Below are 26,546 nucleotides of genomic sequence, written 5' to 3' on the forward strand. Positions count from 1 at the left end.
TTTTTAGCAGGCACTGGTTAGGTCACAGAGTACTATGAGCAATTTTGGGTGCTGTGTTAGTGAAAATACACTAAAGCCATAGAGAGCATACAGTAGATATATAATATAATATATGAGTTTGGTGACAGTTTTGAGGACCTGGTCTTCAAACACTCTTTTCTTCAGACGGCCGAAGGCTGCACTGGCACACTGGAGGCAAAGTGTGCCAGTCACCAAGCTCATGCTCTACAGGCTGTAGTAATACCTGTCCTCCTGTATGGCTCAGAAACATGGACCATGTACAGCAGACACCTCAAGTCGCTGGAGAAATACCACCAACGATGTCTCCGCAAGATCCTACAAATCCCCTGGGAGGACAGATGCACCAACGTTAGCGTCCTTGTCCAGGCCAACATCCCCAGCATTGAAGCACTGACCACACTTGATCAGCTCCGCTGGGCAGGCCACATTGTCCGCATGCCGGACATGAGATTCCCAAAGCAAGTGCTCTACTCGGAACTCCTTCACGGCAAACGAGACAAAGGTGGGCAGCGGGAACGTTACAAGGACACCCTCAAAGCCTCTCTGACAAAGTGTGACATCCCCACTGACACCTGGGAGTCCCTGGCCAAAGACCACCTTAAGTGGAGGAAGTGCATTGGGGAGGGCGCTGAGCTCCTTGAGTCTTGTCGCCGAGAGCATGCAGAAATCAAGCGCAGGCAGCGGAAGGAGCATGTGGCAAATCAGCCCCACCCATCCCTTCCCTCAACGACTATTTCTCCCACCTGTGACAGAGATTGTTGTTCTCGTATTGGACTGTACAGTCACCTAAGAACTCATGTTAAGTGGAAGCAAGTCTTCCTCCATTCTGAGGGGCTGCCTATGATGACGATGATGATGATGATATATGAGTGATACCAAGAATAACAAGCTATGGTAATGAGACAACTGAAATACTGGGGCTATTTCCACTAGAACAGAGAAAGCTACATGGAGAATTAACAGAGGATTTTAAAGTTATTAAAGGTTTTGATTGGGTGAAAAGGAAAGACTATGTCCTCTGATGGGGATCATTGACAAATTACTCCTAACCTTTCTCTTCATTTGCTGAATGACTATTTTGCCACAGGGAATAGTTAAGACAGAAAACATTGCATTTTTAAAGAAATGAGTAGATATAAACTTGCATTTTTATAGCACATTTCACAAACTCACAACGTCCCAATGCATTTCAGAGCCAATTAACATGGCAAACGAGCCAAAGGTGGGCAGCGGAACCGTTACAAGGACACCCTCAAAGCCTCCCTGATAAAGTGCGACATCCCTCACTGGGAGACCCTGGCCAAAGACCGCCCTAAATGGAGGAAGTGCATCGGGAGGGCGCTGAGCTCCTCGAGTCTCAACACCGAGAGCATGCAGAAATCAAGCGCAGGCAGCGAAAAGAGTGTGCGGCAAACCAGTCCCACCCACCCCTTCCCTCAATGACTATCTGTCCCACCTGTGACAGAGTCTGTGGCTCTCATATTGGACTGTTCAGCCACCAAAGAACTCACTTCAGGAGTGGAAGCAAGTCTTCCTCGATTCCGAGGGACTGCCTATGATGATGATGATGAACTATTCTGAAGTGTAGTCATTGTTGTAATGTAGGCAAGTATGGCAGCCGATTTGCGCACAGCAAACTCCCACAAACAGCAATGACATAGATGACCGATTAACCTGCTTTGGTGGTGTTGGTTGAACAAAGAAAAGACTTGGATTTATATAGCGCCTTTCACGACCACCAGACGTCTCAAAGCGCTCTACAGCCAATGAAGTACTTTTGGAGTGTAGTCACTGTTGTAATGTGGGAAACGCGGCAGCCAATTTGCGCACAGCAAGCTCCCACAAGCAGCAATGTGATAACGACCAGATAATCTGCTTTTTTTTGTTATGTTGTTTGAGGGATAAATGATGGCCTGGACACTAGGGGTGCATGCAATAAAGGTGCAGCAGTTATAATGGGTGACTTTAATATGCACATAGATTGGGCGAGCCAAACTGGAAGCAATACGGTGGAGGAGGATTTCCTGGAGTGCATAAGGGATGGTTTTCTAGACCAATATGTCGAGGAACCAACTAGGGGGGAGGCCATCTTAGACTGGGTGTTGTGTAATGAGAGAGGATTAATTAGCAATCTCATTGTGCGAGGCCCCTTGGGGAAGAGTGACCATAATATGGTGGAATTCTGCATTAGGATGGAGAATGAAACAGTTAATTCAGAGACCATGGTCCAGAACTTAAAGAAGGGTAACTTTGAAGATATGAGGCATGAATTGGCTAGGATAGATTGGCGAATGATACTTAAGGGGTTGACTGTGGATGGGCAATGGCAGACATTTAGAGACCGCATGGATGAACTACAACAATTGTACATTCCTGTGTGGCGTAAAAATAAAAAAGGGAAGGTGGCTCAACCGTGGCTATCAAGGGAAATCAGGGATAGTATTAAAGCCAAGGAAGTGGCATACAAATTGGCCAGAAATAGCAGCGAACCCGGGGACTGGGAGAAATTTAGAACTCAGCAGAGGAGGACAAAGGGTTTGATTAGGGCAGGGAAAATGGAGTACGAGAAGAAGCTTGCAGGGAACATTAAGGCGGATTGCAAAAGTTTCTATAGGTATGTAAAGAGAAAAAGGTTAGTAAAGACAAACGTAGGTCCCCTGCAGTCAGAATCAGGGGAAGTCATAACGGGGAACAAAGAAATGGCGGACCAATTGAACAAGTACTTTGGTTCGGTATTCACTAAGGAGGACACCAACAACCTTCCGGATATAAAAGGGGTCAGAGGGTCTAGTAAGGAGGAGGAACTGAGGGAAATCTTTATTAGTCGGGAAATTGTGTTGGGGAAATTGATGGGATTGAAGGCCGATAAATCCCCAGGGCCTGATGGACTGCATCCCAGAGTACTTAAGAAGGTGGCCTTGGAAATAGCGGATGCATTGACAGTCATTTTCCAACATTCCATTGACTCTGGATCAGTTCCTATCGAGTGGAGGGTAGCCAATGTAACCCCACTTTTTAAAAAAGGAGGGAGAGAGAAAACAGGGAATTATAGACCGGTCAGCCTGACCTCAGTAGTGGGTAAAATGATGGAATCCATTATTAAGGATGTCATAGCAGTGCATTTAGAAAATGGTGACATGATAGGTCCAAGTCAGCATGGATTTGTGAAAGGGAAATCATGCTTGACAAACCTTCTGGAATTTTTTGAGGATGTTTCCAGTAAAGTGGACAAGGGAGAACCAGTTGATGTGGTATATTTGGACTTTCAGAAGGCTTTCGACAAGGTCCCACACAAGAGATTAATGTGCAAAGTTAAAGCACATGGGATTGGGGGTAATGTGCTGACGTGGATTGAGAAATGGTTGTCAGACAGGAAGCAAAGAGTAGGAGTAAATGGGTACTTTTCAGAATGGCAGGCAGTGACTAGTGGGGTACCGCAAGGTTCTGTGCTGGGGCCCCAGCTGTTTACATTGTACATTAATGATTTAGATGAGGGGATTAAATGTAGTATCCCCAAATTTGCGGATGACACTAAGTTGGGTGGCAGTGTGAGCTGCGAGGAGGATGCTATGAGGCTGCAGAGTGACTTGGATAGGTTAGGTGAGTGGGCAAATGCATGGCAGATAAAGTATAATGTGGATAAATGTGAGGTTATCCACTTTGGTGGTAAAAACAGAGAGACAGACTATTATCTGAATGATGACAGATTAGGAAAAGGGGAGGTGCAACGAGACCTGGCTGTCATGGTACATCAGTCATTGAAGGTTGGCATGCAGGTACAGCAGGCGGTTAAGAAAGCAAATGGCATGTTGGCCTTCATAGCGAGGGGATTTGAGTACAGGGGCAGGGAGGTGTTGCTACAGTTGTACAGGGCCTTGGTGAGGCCACACCTGGAGTATTGTGTACAGTTTTGGTCTTCCTAACTTGAGGAAGGACATTCTTGCTATTGAGGGAGTGCAGCGAAGATTCACCAGACTGATTCCCAGGATGGTGGGACTGACCTATCAAGAAAGACTGGATCAACTGGGCTTGTATTCACTGGAGTTCAGAAGAATGAGAGGGGACCTCATAGAAACGTTTAAAATTCTGATGGGTTTAGACAGGTTAGATGCAGGAAGAGTGTTCCTAATGTTGGGGAAGTCCAGAACCAGGGGTCACAGTCTAAGGATAAGGGGTAAGCCATTTAGGACCAAGATGAGGAGAAACTTCTTCACCCAGAGAGTGGTGAACCTGTGGAATTCTCTACCACAGAAAGTAGTTGAGGCCAATTCACTAAATATATTCAAAAGGGAGTTAGATGAAGTCCTTACTACTTGGGGGATCAAGGGGTATGGCGAGAAAGCAAGAAGGGGGTACTGAAGTTGCATGTTCAGCCATGAACTCATTGAATGGCGGTGCAGGCTAGAAGGGCTGAATGGCCTACTCCTGCACCTATTTTCTATGTTTCTATGTTTCTATGACACTGGGAGAACGCCCAGTCCTCCTTCGCATGTCATTATGGCGGGAAACATCACACGTGCAACCCGCGCCAGACCCCGCTCCTGACGTCACAGAGGAAAACCACGTGACGAGCGGACGTCACAAGGCAAGAACAAGATGTCACAACGTGCGCGAGAGGCAAACTATGATTGACGGCCGCACCAACCAATCAGCAGCCCAGCCGCCGGCACTCCCGTCGGAAAACGGAACTGCCCGTGAGACGGGCGGGCCAATCAGGCGCAGGAAGTCGGGGGGCGGGCGTTCGGCGTGGCTGGGTTGTTGACGACATGGCCAGCTTCCCTTACGGTTCGGTGAGTGGATGGATGAGGGAAAAGAGGAGCGGTGGCGGCTGCGACTGCGACTGCGGCAGGCTTTAATTCGACTGCTCGGAGCGGGGCGGTTGACGCCGAGAAGGGGTCGGCGGTGCCGGACTGAATTTTTGGGGGAAGCGAGAGACGGTGTCTTCCGATGGAAGTTGGTTGAAAGTTGAGGGCGCGGAGCAGACACGCCTGCCCTGTCCCTGGCCGCGGCCGGCGGGGGGGGAAGTCGCGCATTGAGAGCCCAGCGGGCAGGGCAGGGGACAGGCCAGGGTGAGGAGAGGGGCTCTGCCCCTGAGGTGGTTGCAATTCCCTTGTTAATACGGTGTGAGGATGCGGGCAGGGTTAATCCAAAAATTCCACCTTGGAATGTATTCGTGAATCATCTGCAAACTTGGCAAAGCTTCTTCCAAACTCTCTTGCCCCTGTAATATCTGTGGGGCAATGATTTATGTATATCTATTGTTTAAACAATGTACTAACCTCGGTGTGAATTTTATATAATTCACGCAAGACCTTAGAACTTCGTCTCGTATCTTAAACTAGCATTTTTGAATTGCTAAGTTCATCTGGGATCTGCTGGAGCACTTGATCTTTGTATGTTTAAATCTTTTGGTACCAGTATCCATTGATGATCCTGAGATGGCCAGGTGCAGACTGGAGTCCAGTAGCGCCATGTGTAGTTGTAGCAATAAAGCTATTAGCTGAGGATTGTGATCCCCAGAAAAATCACCTCGGGGGCCTATCTGCCGCCTTTCTATTTTGGTCAAAAAGGAGCTTTCAGATTTAGTTGTCAGAAGTGCTTTCTTAAATGACACACAAGATATTGTCAAGTTCCGCCAACTCTTTCACGGTTCTGCAGAAGGCAGCTTGTCGTTCCAACAACCAGCAGACAATTTTTCCTTGTTCATCATGGCAGATATCACAACCTCCGAATTAAATGTTTCCACCAGGAGCCATTTATAATCCACACAGCGATTATCCTTGGACAGTATCTACAGAACCTTACAAACCCCCTCCAAATAAGCTTGTACACTATCTTCATCGCCAAATCAAAAGAAAGCACAGAAACCTGAAGGCTTCCTTGGAATGAGGCCACCAGATAGTAGGAAAGGTATAAAGACAGATCCTCACTATCAACACATGCAGCAAAAATGCATGAGGCAACTTGAGATTACTTACTCTACTTCATCCCATAGATGTGTTACAGGGGGATAACTGACAGATGGGCTGTAGCCAGACATCATCATCATCATAGGCAGTCCCTCGGAATCGAGGAAGACTTGCTTCCACTCCTGAAGCGAGTTCTTTGGTGGCTGAACAGTCCAATACGAGAGCCACAGATCCTGTCACAGGTGGGACAGACAGTCACCGAGGGAAGGGGTGGGTGGGACTGGTTTGCAGCACGCTGCTTCCGCTGCCTGCGCTTGACCTCGCCATGCTCTCGGCGTTGAGACTCGAAGAGCTCAACACCCTCCCGGATGCACTTTCTCCACCTCGGGCGGTCTTCGGCCAGGGACTCCCTGGTGTCAGTGGTGATGTCGCACTTTATCAGGGAAGCTTTCAGACAGGCACACGGCTACAGAGGTTTTGTTTGTATATTGTTTTGGTGGCAGTTAAGGAGATCATAAAGACTATGGCACGGAATTTGCGGTGGGTAATAACTGAACGATTCGTGTTCGCTGTTATTACCCCTTTGAAACTGACACAATTTCAGGGTTTAGTGCATGCGCATCCTAACTCTGAAATCCTGCAACTGCAGTGAGTCATTCGTTGCTCCGCCCCCATACCTGGTAATCCGTAATCAGTGAAGTTGACGAAAACTTTGGCTTTTCCGTGGTAATATTGCTGTTAAATATTCCATTAAAAGTTAGACCTCGTTGGGTTAGGTGTAACTGGGGTTTTAATAGCGTATTGACTGCTAAACAAACATTATGGCCCTGAAAAACTAATTGTAATTTTGTGGCGTTTCAAATTTATCTTTTAAATAAAAAAATTTCTATTTTTAAAAACTTAAAAATATATATATTTTTAAAGTTTGTTCATTATTTCCGGTTGACCTTTTCCCCGTGTCTCAGCCCCATTCTTTGTTTAGCACTGAAACATTTTTTTAAAGTCAGAATAGAAGGAGCTTATTCACTTCCTTGTTCCCTGTCTCTGAGAATTCTGTATTCTGATTGGCTGCTTAGCCAGCTTGTTGTTGTCACAGCAGCTGGAGTTAGGAATTCCCTGTCGGAGAAGCCAACCTTCTCGCCACAGAGATCGCGAGATCTTTTGTGGGAAGCTTTCTTCGAGGTCAGCAAGTTTGTCGCTGACTGCAAATTATAGACCTGTGATTGACCGTACAGTCTCTTCGTACCAAGGCTTGTGCTTGCTGGCCCTACATGGTGGCGTGAGCCTTTTTTGCAATAGGCAGGTTAATGTGACTTGCTGTCAGTTGCAGGAATATGAATTTCCCAATATGGTTAAGTTAAACTCTGCCCATCACAGTTGTAATGGGCACATCTGTGGGGCGTGTGCTTTTTGGAATGGGTACTGTAGGAACTCTTTCTGGCACTTGAAAAGTACCAGGGTGTCCCGAGCTCCCTCCTGCTGGTCTGCACAATCCAGCTTGTATAAACATAAACCCCTATGACCCTTGAAGAAAAGAAGAATATAGAAAAGTCCCACTGATACTGACTGAATTCTGCAAAACTACCACTCCACTTAGACAGGACCCCTGATATTCCTCCAACTTGGGACATGAGCTTCCAAACGGTGATGCCCCAGCATATGTGTAACAGTGTCAACACCCTACTGTCCTTCATTATAACAGTGACTACACTTCAAAAAGTACTTCATCGGCTGTAAAGCGCTTTGGGACACCCTGAGTTTGTGAAAGGTGCTATGTAAATGCAAGTCTGTCTGTGAATCAATGCAATCTTATAAATAAAGACTTGGATTTATATAGCGCCTTTCACGACCACTGGACGTTTCAAATAAGTGCAGTGTTTAAATAGCAACAATGTATGTTCATACTTTTGCTGAATGAGTATTACAAGAATTTTAGTATTGCCAAATGAATTCAAAAAATTGGGCTTTTCCGCGGTAATAGTGCAGTTAAATAGCCCATTAAAAGTTAGAACTTGTTGGATTAGGTGTAACTGGGGTTTTAACACTGTATTGACTGCTAAACAAACATTATGGCCCTGAAAAACTCATTTTAATTTTGTGGCGTGTCATATTTATCTATTTTTAAAAAATTTCAATTTTTAAGAACTTAAAAAAACATATATTTATTTCCGGTTTACCTTTTCCCCATGTGACAGCCCCATTTTTGTTTTGCACTGTAAATGTAGTGTATTCCCTTTGGTAGGTATTGTATTTCACAAATGCAACATATCAACATATTTCAATGCTGCAAAGGTACAGTACAATGTTTCTCAACAGGGTATAAATGTCTGGTATGAGAAAAGCAAATAAGCTTTTGACTTCCTGTCATCAGTATTCTACCAGCCTGATACCAGAATATTTTATTCCACCCCTCGTCTCCCCCCACCACTTGTTTTCCATCTGCCAATCATTACTTGGGATTTCTTTCTCTTTAGCTATAGGCCTTCTTTTGAGTTATACTCTTGGTCTAGAATTCTTGGTAATGTGTTCTATTCATGTAGTGGGAGGAATGAAATATAGATTGGCACCTTCAGCTCACAGTTTTTGTGTGAATCATGTTCTAAGTGTATGAATTGTTGATTATTTTTGCCTTTCGTCTTGCAGAACTACCAGGGGTCATCGGGGCCTGCACCCGGGGCTCCACCGGGCAGCTACTTCTCACGGCAACACCAAGCTGGAGGTCAGTACGGTCCCCATTCTGGGAGCCAGTATGGTGGGCCGCCGCCGGGTAGTCCTTATGGAGGCCCACAACCGAGTGCACCTTATGGATCATCAGCAGCAGGTGGGCAATATGGAAACCAAGCACCAGGTGCACCATATGGAGCTCCACCACCAGGAGGACATTTTGGAGCCCCTGCACAAGGAGGTCAGTATGGACCTTCTGCTCCAGGGGCCCCGTATGGAAGTGCATCTTCAGGACATTATGGAGGGCCAGCACCAGGAGGTCCATATGGAGGACAGTCCTATGGAATTCCACAGCAAGGGCCATATGGATCAGGTGCTCCTTCGGCTGGTAACTATCTGTTGTAGAAAACTGGAATATGTCTAGAGAGAAATATGAGGTGTGGTTTGCTAATGTCAGTGACATGAAGAGTTAAGCCAGCTTTTCTCTTTTATAGGCAGTTGTATCCACGCATGTAACCTTTCTGGAGGGGAATGTGTACGCTGTGGTATAATTCACAGTTTCCAGACTATGAAACTTGTAAGCTGGCAGGTTTTGGTGCAAGGCAAAAGGAAGTATGTCATTTATTTTTCTTTCTAAGCCAGCCCATGTAACAGGCTGGCTGAGACCTGGAACTCATCTCAATTTCTATGCATGACTGGTGGATTCAAATGACAGGTACTCGCAGCAGTGAATAGCACTGTTGTATCTACAAGTGTGGGAATGTTGAAACTTGAGAAGAAACCACCTCCGGTACCAATGTACCAATTAAGAATCATTGGCAAGTACTGTAACTCGATCGTACAGTGTCTCGTTTTAACAAATAGCGGCATGTGTTGCAAAATAAACAGATCATTTAGCACGCAAGGAAAGTCTGTAAACTGAGTCCCAGAGCTGTATTACAAAACCTTGCCGAAAACATTCTTTTTAAAGTTATTTTGTCTGGATCGTATCTCGGCCTTTTATGTTGTATTTTGACATGAGGCTGTTATCAAACACTTAAGACATTTGGACGTTATGATGCTGTAGAATGCCATAAATGTGGTGAAATAGGACAATTGGAATGAAGCCAGTAGCACATGTTCCTGGGGTTGGGCAACTTCTGACTGGCTGCCAGTGCAGTCTGAAATTACTGCCTCCATTAACATAAATTAAATTGCTTCGGAGCGCACAGGACTTTCCCCCTTCAGTGACATCATTGGAGCAGCCTGGAGATGAGGAGACCCAGAATGGGAGATCTTCTCTGAGGAGACTTTTCATAAAAACTTTTAAGATATATTTGACAAAAAAAAAATACATTAGCTGAGTCCTTTGAAAAATACTCCTTGTCTCCCCTTTCATTTAATTTTTTGTTAAAAAAAAATCTGAAAGAAGTTTTGCCAGCCCTAAGATTTATGAATAACTAAATAGCTTCAATTCATTAGCAGATTTGCGCAGGCTTTATTTACTGTCTGCCTATATTTTGACAAAAGTGGGGCACATTTGAATATTTGTTCAGGTAATCTCACCAGGCACATTCATGATAAGCACAGCTGCCTATTAGTTCCATCTTGTAAAAACTTGGTCTATTGTGAATTTTTGATTTTACAATATTAATACTTTGAAGGTTTTAGATTTTTATATCTCTTCCGTTGTGTAAACTGTTAAGACGTTTTGAGAGATGGTATTGCTTTCAATTAAGTGGAAAGTAAAGGTAGAGTCTATTAAATGCCCCTCAATCTAACCTTTTGCTCATTATTGCTATTTGTAATGTAGCGCACTCTGTAAAGATGGAAATAATCATAGCATTAGGCTGTTCTCCATTGAACATACATTGACATTGAACTTGCTGTTGTGCAGGTGGTGTTCCAGCAGGCATAGATCCCGAAGCCTATTCCTGGTTCCAGTCAGTGGATGCAGATCATAGCGGCTACATCTCACTGAAGGAACTCAAGCAGGCACTTGTCAACAGCAACTGGTCAACGTTTAATGATGACACCTGCTACATGTTACTCAGTAAGTTTGGAACCCAAATTTTTTTGCTTCTTTAAACCTATTCAAGAGTGAAGCAGTGCTGTACAGAATTTAATGCTATTTGATTAGTACATTTGTGGAATGTTAGCTTTCGAGGCACAGAACATACAGGATACCAGATGTTAACGTGTGCTTGCAATAAAGAAAAAAAAAGAAAGACTTACCTTTTATATAGCCCTTTTCATGACCACTGGCCGTCTCACAGCGCCTTAGTGAAGGAAGTACTTTTGGAGTGTAGTCACTGGTAATGTGACTATATATAGTACGTTTTTTAAATAATTATATGTGTAAGAACATCTACCAGGTAGAAATTCCCTCCAAACAGGTGAAATAAGCACCAGTTAATAGAAACTTTCATGCTCTAGCATTCTGCAGAAGGGATGCAACATTACAGAAGGGATTAAAACAGGGAAGCTTATTTTGAGAAATCAACTATATAAAATATTTTTGCTGAAACTTCACAAAATTATGCTGCACAGCCTTCCATTAATAATTTTCATTTCACTTTTTAAAATCATTACACGGAATTGAAGATCATTTATTAATCCTTTCCTTATTTGCTTGTGTTACAAACTAACAGTTTAGGACTATTGGGAGGGAAGGAACGGTTAAGTGGTGGAACTTTTAACACATTTCCATGTTTAGTGACTCAAACTGTCCAAAATCAATTTGTTACAAATGATTCTGACAAGCTTATAACATTCTTTGGTTTGATATTTTCCTTCGGTAAGTGGCGATGATATCGGGTAGTGACTTGGGTAAGTGTGTGATGGAGCTCTCTTAAACAGCTGCTGTTGAAACACCTGGAGGATAATGGTGATCTTTGGTGATAATTCAGCTCCATCTAACTGTTAGCCTCACTAATTTGTTCAAGCTAGTAATCTCAATTATGTTATAACACTCACAATTTGAAGAGAAATATCCAAACATTAACAGGAACAAAAACAAAAATGTCAGTCTTTGCGACTGATTTTAGGGGTTCTTGTTCAGACTGCCTGTAAGTTCTAATTTCATCAAAATGAAAGGATACTTTCAATATCCATTTAATCTGGTAATGCATGCCATTTAGACATAACATGCACATCTAGGGGCGTAGGAACAGATGGTCCGCCTATTTTTCGGCAGTCCGCGGGGCGGTGGCGTTTTTTACTGCCCGATACCGCTGGGGTGGAGTGGGCAGGAATTTAATCAATTTCTTTCTCGGCGTTAAGCCGAGCGGCGTGCAGCAGGCGGTGTGTGGCAGAGAGGCCTTTTCACTCGGAATCTTCGGCTCCCGAGTTGTGCGCACGCGCATGCTGCTGTGAAGCTCCACCCCCCCCCCCACCCCCCCCCCCCCCCAAGAGGCACCGACGAGAGGCCAGAGACTGTTTGGCGTTCCTGATACAGGTATGAGCTTAGAAATTCTGTGGGAACAACCTTAAGTGCATTGCTCTTAATGTAAAGTCTTACAGTAACGAGCGATATTGTTTCCGTTTATAAAATTATTTTCAAAATAAAACTCGTGAAAATCTTTTTAATAAAAAAATTCCAGAACTGTACATTCAAAGAGTAAACGATAACCATAGAAAACAAGGTTAAGAAGTATGTGAGTAACACTCAAAATACTAATTTGTAACAAAACATTGGAGGCGAGGAGGGTAGTGGCGCCTTCATCCACGGGGCACTATTCAAAATTACAAAATTAACTATCAATACTGTTGGAAAGCGACTTGTTCTTTCTCATACTTATTGTGACCATTATTTAACAATTTATATATCGCTAGATAATACCGCTAGTTCTCCAAATTATTACTTATTTTAATACTGAATGTGCTTTCAGTGCGTGGAGGACAGCATGTTGGTGTCAGATCCCACACTGTATAACAGAACGTCCATAGTTGGTCCTTGTTGTCTGTTAATTGTATAACTCCCAGACCGACCAGACAATCCTCTGGAAGGTCAGGGGTACAGTGCATCAACGTTTCTCTACTCTCTCCCCTACTCATGACATTGTGGGGCGGCCTGTGAGATCGCTGTGTTGGGGTGGTGGGGGGGGGGGGGGGGGGGGGGGGTTTGGTGTGGGGGGCAGGGAAGCGAGATCACTGTGTTGGGGGGGTGGGGGGAGAGCGAGTTCGGTGTGGGGTAGGGGGGAGAGAGAGTTCGGTGTGGGGTAGGGGGGGAGAGAGAGATCGGTGTGGGGTGGGGGGGAGAGAGATCGGTGTGGGGTGGGGGGAGAGAGAGCGGTGTGGGGGGGGCAGGAGGGAGAGAGAGCGGTGTGGGGGGGCAGGAGGAAAGAGATCGCTGTGTGGGGGGGGGAGGAGAGAGAGAGAGATCGCTGTGGGGGGGGGGAGGAGAGAGAGATCGCTGTGGGGGGGGGGAGGAGAGAGAGAGATCGCTGTGGGAGGGGGGGGGAAGGAGAGAGAGATCGCTGTGGGGAGGGGGGGGAAGGAGAGAGAGATCGCTGTGGGGAGGGGGGGGGGAAGGAGAGAGAGATCGCTGTGGGGAGGGGGGGGAAGGAGAGAGAGATCGCTGTGGGGAGGGGGGGGAAGGAGAGAGAGATCGCTGTGGGGAGGGGGGGGGGAAGGAGAGAGAGATCGCTGTGGGGAGGGGGGGAAGGAGAGAGAGATCGCTGTGGGGGGGGGGGGGAAGGAGAGAGAGATCGCTGTGGGGGAGGGGGGGAGAGATCAGAGATCGCTGTGGGGGAGGGGGGGAGGAGGAGAGAGATCGCTGTGGGGGAGGGGGGGGAGGAGGGAGAGAGATCGCTGTGGGGGAGGAGGAGAGAGATCGCTGTGGGGGGAGGGGGGGAGAGATCAGAGATCGCTGTGGGGGGAGGGGGGGGAGGAGGAGAGATCGCTGTGGGGGAGGGGGGGGAGGAGGAGAGAGATCGCTGTGGGGGAGGGGGGGGGAGGAGGAGAGAGATCGCTGTGGGGGAGGGGGGGGAGGAGAAGAGAGATCGCTGGGGGGGAGGAGAAGAGAGATCGCTGTGGGGGAGGGGGGGAGGAGGAGAGAGATTGCTGTAGGGGAGGGGGGGGAGGAGGAGCGAGATCGCTGTGGGGGAGGTGGGGGAGGAGAGAGATCGCTGTGGCCGAGGGGGGGGGGAGGAGGAGGCGGAGGAGAGAGATCGCTGTGGTGGAGGGGGGGGGAGGAGGAGGAGGAGAGAGATCGCTCTTGGGGGGGAGGAGGAGAGAGATCGCTTTGGGGGAGGAGGAGAGAGATCGCTTTGGGGGAGGGGGGAGGAGGAGAGAGATCGCTGTGGGTGGGGGAGGAGGAGGAGAGAGATCGTTGTGGGGGGGGGGAAGGAAGAGAGAGATCGCTGTTGGGGGGGAGGAGGAGAGAGATCGCTGTGGGGGGGCGGGGGGGAGGAGGAGAAGAGAGATCGCTGTGGGGGGCGGGGGGGAGGAGGAGGAGAGAGATCGCTGTGGGGGGGAGGAGGAGAGAGATCGTTGTGGGGGGGGGGGGAAGGAAGAGAGAGATCGCTGTTGGGGGGGAGGGCAGGAGAGATTGCTGTGGTGGGGGTGGGGGAGTTGAGAGGGGTGTGTGAAAGGGTCTGGGTGCATACCGCCCGCTGAAAATCGACTTAAAACCACCTTTTACAGGACGGTCTGTAGCTCCGGTCGTATGTCGGTGGTAAGTCACGAATTTTGTAATTTAGGGCGGTATGTCGGCGTTCTGCATGGGTGGGCAGTATACATATTGCCCGGCGGTATGTCACTGTGAATTTTCCGCTGGGCGCTATGTAGGTGTTTTTTGACGAATTTTGTAATTTTGGGTGGTATATCGGTGGTATGTGGCGTTATGTCGACTAATTTCGGCCCCTAGCTTTGTTTAATCATAGCCTAGTCTTCTCTTGCACAGTAACTCACATTTTAAGCCCTAAATCTAGTATATTACTGCTACTAAATGGGCTAATCCATTGGTCCAATTAAACGAGATTTTAAATTGACTTTCTCCTTTATAAATTGAGCATCATAAGGGCCTGTCTTTCTGGAGCACTCAGCAGGGATTTTTGCATCGCTGGTCAAAGTGATGTCTAGTCCAAACTTTAGGGGCCAATCCGGTTTTCGCCCGTCACATTACCGAAACGGGTCGCATCAGAGTTTCAAATGACATCCTTTGTGACCAAGGTAAACTATCCGTCCTCATCCTTCTCGACCTGTCTGCAGCCTTTGATACGGTCTATCCTTCTCCAACGCCTCTCCACTGTTATCTAGCTAGGTGGGACTGCACTTGCCTGATTCCATTCTTATCTATCTAATCGTAACCAGAGAATCACCTGCAATGGCTTCTCTTTCCACCTCCCGTATCAGTACCTCTGGTGTCCCCCAAGGATCGATCTTTGACCCCTCCTATTTCTCATTTACATATTGCCCCTTGGCAACATCATCCAAAAACACAGTGTCACTTTCCACATGTACGCTGATGGCACCCAGCTCTACCTCGTTAACACTTCTCTCGACCCCGCCATGGTCTCTAAATTGTCAGACTGCTTGTCCGACACTAGTTCTGGATGAACAGAAATTTTCTTTAATCGAATATTGGGAGGACCGAAGCCATTGTTTTCGGTCCCCGCCACAAACTCCGTCCCTAGAATCTGATTCCATCCCTCTCCCCAACTTCTGTGTCTGAGGCTGAACCAGACCTTTGCAACCTTGGTGTCATATTTGACCCTGAAATGAGCTTTCGACCACCTATCCACAGCGTAACTAAGACCGCCTATTTTCACCTCCGTAACATCACCCGTCTCCGACCTTGCCTCAGCTCATCCGCTGCTGAAACCCTCATCCATGCCTTTGTTACCTCTGGACTTGACTATCCCAGTGCATTCCTGGCTGGCCTCCCACATTTTAGACTAGAGGTGATCCAAAACTCGGCTGCCCATGTCCTAACTCGCACCAAGTCCCATTCACCCATCACCCCTGTGCTCGCTGACCTACATTGGCTCCTGGTTAAGCAATGCATCCACTTCAAAATTCTTGTCCTTGTTTTCAAATCCCTCTATGGCCTCGCCCCTCCCTATCCCTGTAATCTCCTTCAGCCCCACGACCCTCCGAGATATCTGCGCTCTTCTAATTCTGCCCTCTTGCGCATCCCCGAATATAATCGCTCAACCATCTGTTGTGTAGGCCCTAAGCTCTGGCATTCTCCACTTAAACCTTTCCACCTCTCTACCCCTCTTCCTCCTTCAAGACACTCCTTAAAACCTACCTCTTTGACCACTGCCTTAATTTCTCCTTATGTGGCTTGGTGTCAAATGTTTTGTCTCATAATAGTCCTGTGAATTGCGTTGGAACATTACACTACGTTGAAGGTGCTATGGAAATACAAGTTGTTGTTGCTGTTGAAACAAGAAGTTTATTTTTAAAAGGAAGTATGAAAATGGCAAACAAGCAGACATTTTTGAGTACAACTGGATCATTTCCCATTTGCCAGTATTTTAATGATCTGAAATTGAATTCTTTATTTTGCTAAGTTTTCAATTCTCTGTTTTAAGAAGTGCTTTAAATGATGTGGCTAGCGTACTAGAAAATGATATAACTTGTTAAAAGTCACTTTGGAAAATATGAATTAAAAAGAATGTTCATTTATAAGAATTCCTGAGTTCCTGCTGATAAGACTGAATGTTATATTTGCAACATGGCACATTGAGTGCTGGTGATGGCTTCAGTGTATAGTATATAATGTGTGTTATTCAGCGTAGCAAAGCACGATCACTATTTAAAGGCTAAGTTTCTTTCAAAAAAATACTTGGGTTATCTCCCCTTTCTAGCTAGGGCTGAGAGGGCAGGTGGCTGACTGCTGTAAGGCTGCCACCGATGCTACTCCAAGCTAGTACCAGGACGTGTGCAAGCCCAGTCTGCAACTGTGCTCCCCCACCCAGCCAAATGCACATCAAAGAGTAGTTTTATTTTTCTCCGGTTCAACTATTTAGCTCTTATGTAGTAAATAATTTAAAGCAATTTTATCCTTTGCTCCACCAGATATGTTTGATAAAAGCAAAATTGGCAAGATCGATCTGTACGGATTTTCAGCACTGTGGAGATTTCTTCAGCAGTGGCGCACCATGTTCCAGCAGTACGACCGGGATCGATCGGGATCTATAAACCCCCAGGAGCTACAACAAGGTGAGTCAAAGGAGCTTGTTTGTGATTGCACGCCCTGTGTCTACATCAGTAATTGCACGCCCTGTGTCTACATCACAGTGAAGGCCCGCCCTGTGTCTGCATCACAGTGAAGGCCCGCCCTGTGTCTACATCACAGTGATTGATGGCCCGCCCTGTGTCTACATCACAGTGATTGATGGCCCGCCCTGTGTCTACATCACAGTGATTGATGGCCCGCCCTGTGTCTACATCACAGTGATTGATGGCCCGCCCTGTGTCTACATCACAGTGATTGATGGCCCGCCCTGTGTCTACATCACAGTGAAGGCCCGCCCTGTGTCGACATCACAGTGAAGGCCCGCCCTGTGTCGACATCACAGTGAAGGCCCGCCCTGTGTCGACATCACAGTGAAGGCCCGCCCTGTGTCGACATCACAGTGAAGGCCCGCCCTGTGTCGACATCACAGTGAAGGCCCGCCCTGTGTCGACATCACAGTGAAGGCCCGCCCTGTGTCGACATCACAGTGAAGGCCCGCCCTGTGTCGACATCACAGTGAAGGCCCGCCCTGTGTCGACATCACAGTGAAGGCCCGCCCTGTGTCGACATCACAGTGAAGGCCCGCCCTGTGTCGACATCACAGTGAAGGCCCGCCCTGTGTCGACATCACAGTGAAGGCCCGCCCTGTGTCGACATCACAGTGAAGGCCCGCCCTGTGTCGACATCACAGTGAAGGCCCGCCCTGTGTCGACATCACAGTGAAGGCCCGCCCTGTGTCGACATCACAGTGAAGGGCCGCCCTGTGTCGACATCACAGTGAAGGGCCGCCCTGTGTCGACATCACAGTGAAGGGCCGCCCTGTGTCGACATCACAGTGAAGGGCCGCCCTGTGTCGACATCACAGTGAAGGCCCGCCCTGTGTCGACATCACAGTGAAGGCCCGCCCTGTGTCGACATCACAGTGAAGGCCCGCCCTGTGTCGACATCACAGTGAAGGCCCGCCCTGTGTCGACATCACAGTGAAGGCCCGCCCTGTGTCGACATCACAGTGAAGGCCCGCCCTGTGTCGACATCACAGTGAAGGCCCGCCCTGTGTCGACATCACAGTGAAGGCCCGCCCTGTGTCGACATCACAGTGAAGGCCCGCCCTGTGTCGACATCACAGTGAAGGCCCGCCCTGTGTCGACATCACAGTGAAGGCCCGCCCTGTGTCGACATCACAGTGAAGGCCCGCCCTGTGTCGACATCACAGTGAAGGCCCGCCCTGTGTCGACATCACAGTGAAGGCCCGCCCTGTGTCGACATCACAGTGAAGGCCCGCCCTGTGTCGACATCACAGTGAAGGGCCGCCCTGTGTCGACATCACAGTGAAGGGCCGCCCTGTGTCGACATCACAGTGAAGGGCCGCCCTGTGTCGACATCACAGTGAAGGGCCGCCCTGTGTCGACATCACAGTGAAGGCCCGCCCTGTGTCGACATCACAGTGAAGGCCCGCCCTGTGTCGACATCACAGTGAAGGCCCGCCCTGTGTCGACATCACAGTGAAGGCCCGCCCTGTGTCGACATCACAGTGAAGGGCCGCCCTGTGTCGACATCACAGTGAAGGGCCGCCCTGTGTCGACATCACAGTGAAGGGCCGCCCTGTGTCGACATCACAGTGAAGGGCCGCCCTGTGTCGACATCACAGTGAAGGGCCGCCCTGTGTCGACATCACAGTGAAGGGCCGCCCTGTGTCGACATCACAGTGAAGGGCCGCCCTGTGTCGACATCACAGTGAAGGGCCGCCCTGTGTCGACATCACAGTGAAGGGCCGCCCTGTGTCGACATCACAGTGAAGGCCCGCCCTGTGTCGACATCACAGTGAAGGCCCGCCCTGTGTCGACATCACAGTGAAGGGCCGCCCTGTGTCGACATCACAGTGAAGGGCCGCCCTGTGTCGACATCACAGTGAAGGGCCGCCCTGTGTCGACATCACAGTGAAGGGCCGCCCTGTGTCGACATCACAGTGAAGGGCCGCCCTGTGTCGACATCACAGTGAAGGGCCGCCCTGTGTCGACATCACAGTGAAGGGCCGCCCTGTGTCGACATCACAGTGATTGATGGCCCGCCCTGTGTCGACATCACAGTGATTGATGGCCCGCCCTGTGTCGACATCACAGTGATTGATGGCCCGCCCTGTGTCGACATCACAGTGATTGATGGCCCGCCCTGTGTCGACATCACAGTGATTGATGGCCCGCCCTGTGTCGACATCACAGTGATTGATGGCCCGCCCTGTGTCGACATCACAGTGATTGATGGCCCGCCCTGTGTCGACATCACAGTGATTGATGGCCCGCCCTGTGTCGACATCACAGTGATTGATGGCCCGCCCTGTGTCGACATCACAGTGATTGATGGCCCGCCCTGTGTCGACATCACAGTGATTGATGGCCCGCCCTGTGTCGACATCACAGTAATGGCCCGCCCCACAGTGATTGCCCCTCACTGGAAAGAATAATCTTTGATCTGAATGCTGAATTAAACTAAATAAAGAGAACAGAAGAGGTGTGATCTGATTTCAAGCAGTGGGATTAATGTCTGTTTTGTTTACCTTTTTGCAGCTGAGGGTTGGACTCTGGGCTATATTGAGTATAATTAATATATTATAATGAACATAATCTAGTTCCAGTTCCATGTTGTGAGTGTGTGGGTGTGTGTAGCACGGGCCAGCCCACACTGATATGTAAGCGCACTAGGTCCGTGCAGCAGAGCTGGTCTCCAGTCGTCTTGGGTAATCCTAGCTCTGTCAAGCCCGTGTGATGGCTGGTGTGCAACGGCCACCACACGTTTAAAAAAAAAAAAATCCACGCATCTTCCACCCTTCAACATGTAGTTCAGGACCTGGAATATTGGGTCCTTCATTGAAACACAAGTGAATTCATCTACTTTTGGCGTGGAAGCAAGTCATCCTCGATACAAGGGACTGCCTATGATGACAAATTGAGTACGACAGCTGTACACTCTGCAATTGGGATGAAGAGTGCATATGTGATGTCATAATAAAAACCAGGATTGTCAGAAATTGTTAATAATTGACAAGTGTCAGCTTTGCTCAGGTGATAGCACCCTTTGAGTCAGAACATTGTGGGTTCTAGCCTCATTCCAGGACTTGAGCACATAACTAGGCTGACACTTCAATGCAGTCCTGAGGTACATTCTTTCAGATTTGACGTTAAACCAAGGCCCTGTCTGCCTGTTCAGTTGGATGTAAAAGATCCCATGGCGCTATTTGAAGAAGGGGAGTTTCCCAGGTGTCCTGGCCTACATTGCTCCCTCAACCAGCATCACAAACAGATCATCTGGCTATTCATCGGTTTGTGGGACCTTGCTGTGTGCAAATTGTCTTCCCACATAACCACAATGACTGTACTTCAAAAGTAATGCATAGTTTACGATGTCCTGTAGATTTGATAAGGTCCAAGTTCTTTTAATGGGTGTAAATCATTAAATCCAAAAATGGAAAAGTTATGAAAATGATAGCATATAGAACAATTGAGATGTATTAAAGTTGTTACGTTGATTTTTATCATTTAAACAAATAATAACTTATTTCACCAATCCATTTTTTGCAGTTTGATATTTTGTGTGTCCAACTCAATAATTTGCATTCTATGATTTGGCTTGTGCAAGCATTTCTAATTTACTATGTATTTCATAATTTTAATTTTAATTGGATACTCAAATTCTTCTACATTAGAATATTTTATTACATTTTACCAAATGAAGCTTATATTTTGTATTGTTTTTCAGCTCTCTCTCAGATGGGTTACAACTTAAGCCCACAGTTTGTCCAGTTCCTTACTGCCCGGTATGCACAAAAATCAGCCCGGTCCGCCATTCAGCTGGACAGTTTCATCCAGATCTGTACACAGTTGCAGAGCACAACTGATGCCTTCAAAGAGAAAGACACCAACCGTTCTGGAAGTATCCGCATCAGCTACGAGGACTTCCTCATTCTAGCTGTGTCACGCATGCTATGATCTGTTGTGATATCAGAGAGCTAGGTTGAGTGTCCCTTCACCTACCGTGGTCAGCTAAATGGATTAAACATAGAATTGTAAAAAAAAATTGTAATGCGAACAAAAGGAGCAATTTAAAATGGATGACGGGGTTGTACTCTCTTGTCTCCCCAGTTATGGACCAATGTTGTACTTTCAACACTCTAATTATAGTGCTGTATTTACTAACGCAAACACATTTACATATAACAGTCTCTCATTGCTTGGAATCTATTAAAAGATGTGCTTATTTTAAAAGTGTTCCATAAATCAAAAATCAAAATAAAGTTTGAATTGAAGCCTGTTCCAACTATAACACTGAGCTGCATTAATGTGACTTCAGTGTAAAAATGGCCCCATACAACATATTCCAAATTGAAGGCCTGTGGTTTGAAACGGGCGTAATTCCAACAAAACTTGTTTATAAAGTTCTGTATAGAGTAGCATTACATATGTGTAATAGATTATACTTTATTCTGTATTGATTTTTAACCATTTTGCACCCCAAAAATTAAAAAGAGAATTTCAGTGAAATTCTGATTTTGATATATTACTTGGGAAAAGTTAAGTGAGGAATTGGGAACACTGATCAAACAATTTTATAGGCCTCGATTACATTAGTATTTGTGTTTCAACTATCATTTTTGTAGGAGAGCTCTGCACATAGAAATTGTCAACTTTTTGCAAACCTAATAAAGATTAGTGCTGGATTTGTTTGTAGTACTACAGTTTAGACTAGTTGGAAACAGTTTTTTTTGAACTGGAGTGATCATTTTCATTAGCTGTGTATACAGCAGCATATAATAAACAAACACCAAGCTATACTTGTCATAAGAACATAAGAAATAGGAGCAGGAGTGGGCCATTTGGCCCCTTGAGCCTGCTCCGCCATTCAATAAGATCATGGCTGATCTGATCTTGGCCTCAACACTACTTCCCTGCCGACTCCCTATAACCCTCGACTCCCTTATCGTTCAAAAAAATTGTACTGGAGCTTTACATCTCTAATCGGCAGCTTCATTTAAGCATGCTTAAAAATAAGCACAAATGTCATGAACTGAATTGTTCATTCACATTCACAAGGAAAAATATTAGCAGGTAAAATTGTTTTAACATTATGTAATCAGATTTGTTTTGGAGTTTGTTGGTATCCACGACAGCTATCTAATTCCTGTTGGGTTTTTACTAGTCACAGATATCTCGGTCTTTAACAGTACCCTAATACTGTCCTTTTAACCTATTTGCTTGCCGTTCCATGTATAGAACATCTTAAGCCAATATTTTGGAACAGTATGTTCCTGCATTTAGGCTTGTGATGTTCTCTTGTATTTGCATCTCCGATTGTGTGGCTGTACTCAGCAAAATTCTGAGACTGCCTTATATATTAAATAGGCACAGACAAAATTCAATAAAGGCTTCAACCAAATTGCTTAATGACAAAATTAAATTATATTTTATTGATAAACTTTGTCGTGTATTATATAAAAAGGCAGCCTTTGCAGAAGCTGTTTAATTTCGGTTTTAAATTTACAAAAGTTCTTTGACATTTAAAATTAAAAAAATACTAAAAATGTGATCATCTGAGAGAGGATAGACTAATAGTTCAGAACTAACTATCTTTCACTTTTTGGATGCTGATTGATCAGTGTATTTGCTGCAATTTCTGATTACCAGCACTAATTTTTTCTTTTTATCACTCCTGTTATGCTTAGTCTTTTACCTGAGTTATTGTGGTCCAGCAATACTTGTACTAATCAAATTAGGTGGCTCCTGGTGTCACCATCACAGAAACCAGTTTCCAGTCAATTCGATTCACTACTCGTGATATCAAGAAATGGCTGAGCACACTGGATACAGCAAAGGCTTTGGGCTTTGGACCCGGACAACATCCTGGCTGTCGTGCTGAAGACTTGTGCTCCAGAACTAGCTGCGCCTCTAGCCTAGCTGTTCCAGTACAGCTACAACACTGGCATCTACCCGCCAATGTGGAAAATTGCCTTTGCCCTGTACACAAAAAGCAAGACAAATTGCATCCAGCCAATTACTGGCCATCAGTCTACTCTCAATCATCAGCAAAGTGATGGAAGGTGGCTTCGACAATAATATCAAGTGGCACTTACCAATAACCTGCTCTCCATTGCTCAATTTGGGTTCTGCCAGGACCACTTGTCTCCAGAGCACATTACAACCTTGTTCCAATCATGGACTAAAGAGCTGAATTCCAGAGGTGAGGTGAGAGTGACTGCCCTTGCCATCAAGGCAGCATTTGACCAAGTGTGGCACCAAGGAGCCCTAGTAAAACTGAAGTCAATGGGAATCAGGGAAAACTATCCATTGGCTGGAAAAGGAAAATGTTTGGCATTATTGGAGGCCAATCATCTCAGCTCCAGGACATTGCTGCAGGAGTCCCTAAGGGCAGTGTCCTGGGCCCAACCATCTTCAGCTGCTTCATCCATGACCTCCCCTCCTAAGAAGGTTAGAAGTGTGAATGCTTGCTGATTGCAGTGTTCAGTTCCATTTGCAATTCCTCAGATAATGGAGCAGTCCATGCCCGCATACAGCAAGACCTGGACAATATTCAGGCTTGGGCTGATAAGTGACATAAAATTTGTGCCACACAAGTGCCAGGCAATGACCATCTTCAACAAGAGGGAGTTAACCACCTCCCCATGACATTCAATGGCATTACCATTGTTGAATCCCCATTATCAGCATCCTGGGGTCACCATTGAGCAGAAACTTCACTAAACCAGCCATATAAATGCTGTGGTTACACGATCAGGTCAGAAGCTGGGTATTCTGCGGCAAGTGATTCATCTCCTGACTCCCAAAGCCTTTCCACCATCTATAAGGCACAAGTAAGAAGTGTGATGGAATACTCTCCACTTGCCTGGATGAGTGCAGCTGTAACAACACTCGAATCTCGACACCATCCAGGACAAAGTAGCCTGCTTGATTGGCACTCCATCCACCACCTTAAATATTCACTCCACCACGTGTCTGCAGTGTGTACCATCTACAAGATGCACTGCAGCAACTCTCAAAGGCTTCTTCGATAGCACTTAGAAGGACAAGGGCAGCAGGTGCTTGGGAACACCATCACCTCCAAGTTCCCCTCCAAGTCACACACTATCCTAACCTGGAAATATATTGCCTTCCTTCATCGTCGTTGAGTTAAAATCCTGGCACTCCCTCCATAACAGCACTGTGGGAGTACCTTCACCGCACAGAGTACAGTGGTTCAAGAAGGTGGCTCACCACCACCACCTACTCAAGGGCAACTTAGGGATGGGCAATGCCAACGACGTCCACATCCCGTGAATTAATAAATAAAAAAACTGAAGACACGGCTGCCAATGGTGGGCCGAAAGAAATCTGAGCTGCAGAAGGCCAGAATTGGAGGAATGCAGAGTTCTGTATTGCTGGAGGGAATTACAGAGATGGGCCGAAGCAAGGCCATGGAGTGATTTTAACACCAGGATGAGAATTTTAAATTTGAGGTGTTGCAGGACCGGAACCCATGTAAGTCAGTGAGCAGAGGAACTTTATCAGGTTTGTCTTTTATGAAATCTGTGATGGCTGTTCCTAATTATTTTCTCTTCATCTAGGTCATTCCTTAAATATATTGTCTACCAATTGAGTATTTCATATACATATAAAAAAGATGAATTTTCAACTTATTTGAAAATCACTTTTAAAGATGAAGAAACACATATAAAAAGTGACATGACCTTTATTAGATCTCTCGGTATTGATTACAGAACAATGATAATTCATGGAAACTTTAGCATATTTGCATGCGCTATAAATTTAATTTAGTACAAGTCAAATGAAACATACATAGGAATTTGATCAATTCATTGTATGATGTCAGTCATTGATGCTTAAAGCTTTACCTGTAAAATTAGACATTGTTGCTTCCAGACACCCATTAGTAACTTGTTGCCCATCACCTTAGTATATTAACAATCGGCACAGGAAATTTGTGTTAATATAAACACTCGTACTCTGTGCACTAAAAACACTGAATTAATGCATTTACTGTATGTGGCAATTGACTTCAATCAGCTGTTTCGTTGACTTATTTTTTGAACTGGGCCCTGCTAGGGATGTTTTTAAATGGAGTTTTATATTAGTAATGTTCCTGATATGTCTAACAAGCCATTACATAAGAGGCTTTTAATTACAGCGGACAATTGATAACCACTTTAACAGCACAAAAGTGATTTGCTGGTGTACTTTGAAACATTCAATGGGAGTTTCCAGGAGGACAAAAGCTGTATAATTCTGCCATTTGGCTAAAAGCGATAAATATTTATAATAAAAACAGAATATTGTTATGTAGTAGAAGGTCGTCACTCCCACTTCTGCCTCCTTGAAGCAGCTGGTACCAGGATAGTGTATGGAAGCAGGGTTCTCTCAATACTGCAGTGAACTGCATTATCAGAATGGCTCAAATGTAATACAAGTCCATCATGGTTGCTTGTATGCAAAAGTGAGACAGCATTAAAAATAAATAATTTGCATTTATACAATGTATTACATGACCTCAGCATGTCCCACAGTGGTTTACAACCAATGAGGCACTTTTGAAATGTAGTCACTGTGATAATATAGGGGAAATTACAAAATACTTTTTATCGACATTGAAACTGAAGACTTTCTGGAATGAAATGAACAAAAGCTTTTACTTTAGCTATAAATCTCTGTTGAGGGACCATAACTTCTGCAAGTGCAGCCTTGTAATATCCATTAATTTACCCTCATTATCCAGCTCTGTTACATCCTCTATGAATTCTGATAAATTTGTTGTTGGCACACCTGTCTGTTGTAGGCCAATTGTGACCACTACTTGTTCTCTCTGTGTTCTGTTCTGTCCGCTAAAGGAGTATTCTGCCTGATCATTTCAGTTCTACTCCACGTACAGAGCCGTACATATTGTTAATTCTTTGTGTTTTTAATTTATGTGCAGCTTCCAATTCTGTCATGTTTAACATTGATGTGAATGGAGGTAAACGTTTAATGCTGAAACATTCTCTGATCGAACATGACTTCTGATATAATAATTCACTGTTCATGTTTCTTTTAGTCAGATACAAACCATTAAAAACATTTTCTTTTCAATCTGCCATTTTCTTTTCTTCACTTTTTGTGATGCTTCTCAAAGATAATGTTATAAAGATGGTTTATTGTATTATGAAGCTATAGAACATGGTATAGCTCAGAATGTGCATAAACTAAAATAATTCTAAGAGTATTTTGTCTCAGCAATGAAAGATTTAGAGATAGTCAGTGTATCATACAAATTTCCATCTAATTACTAACACTTATATACATAAAATCATGGATTTTCCATGGCACTGCTCGATGTAAGAGGAAATGCTATTTTAGAATGACAGAAGCTTTATAATATATAATGCTCAATATATTATTCTGCTGCTAAATTGTAGGTGTGTTCTTTTCATGCTTCAAAGTGTTTCACCTCTTGACTCCCCAAAGCCATTCCACCATCTACAAGGCACAAGTCAAAAGTGTGATGGAATACTCTCCACTTGTCTGGATGAGTACAGCTCCAGCAACACTCAAGAGGCTCGACATCTCTCTTCTCTCTTGGGCGGTCCTTCATCGTCGCTGGGTCAAAATCCTGGAACTCCCTCCCTAACAGCACTGTGGGAGTACTTTCACCACACGGACAGCAGTGGTTCAAGACGGTGGCTCACCACCACCTTCTCAAAGGCAATTAGGGATGGGCAATAAATACTGGCCTTGCCAATGACGCCCACA

At 45.7% G+C, this 26,546-nt stretch overlaps 1 protein-coding gene across 2 annotated transcripts; it reads left to right on the plus strand.

Moving 5' to 3' along the window:
- Positions 1-4,704: 4,704 nt before the first annotated feature.
- Positions 4,705-25,886, plus strand: pef1 (penta-EF-hand domain containing 1). Of its 2 annotated transcripts, none has more exons than XM_070899066.1 (5): positions 4,705-4,811; positions 8,574-8,982; positions 10,471-10,626; positions 16,602-16,745; positions 20,515-25,886. In XM_070899066.1, exons 1-5 carry the CDS (start codon positions 4,788-4,790, stop codon positions 20,742-20,744), a joined length of 963 nt encoding a protein of 320 aa, XP_070755167.1. In that variant the 5' UTR covers positions 4,705-4,787; the 3' UTR covers positions 20,745-25,886. The 2 variants fall into 2 exon arrangements, with proteins under 2 accessions (XP_070755167.1, XP_070755168.1); XM_070899067.1 differs by lacking the exon at positions 4,705-4,811 and adding an exon at positions 4,845-4,974.
- Positions 25,887-26,546: the final 660 nt, after the last annotated feature.

This window comes from Pristiophorus japonicus, chromosome 14, assembly GCF_044704955.1.
Source record: "Pristiophorus japonicus isolate sPriJap1 chromosome 14, sPriJap1.hap1, whole genome shotgun sequence".
NCBI classification, from domain to species: domain Eukaryota; kingdom Metazoa; phylum Chordata; class Chondrichthyes; family Pristiophoridae; genus Pristiophorus; species Pristiophorus japonicus.

What these genes read in the sequence shown, in the direction of transcription:
- pef1 (XM_070899066.1), top strand. Translation starts at nt 4,788, where the DNA reads ATGGCCAGCTTCCCTTACGGTTCG. An exon ending in CCAGCTTCCCTTACGGTTCG is followed by an intron (nt 4,812 to 8,573) that starts GTGAGTGGATGG and finishes TTCGTCTTGCAG; the next exon opens with AACTACCAGGGGTCATCGGG. An exon ending in ATCAGGTGCTCCTTCGGCTG is followed by an intron (nt 8,983 to 10,470) that starts GTAACTATCTGT and finishes GCTGTTGTGCAG; the next exon opens with GTGGTGTTCCAGCAGGCATA.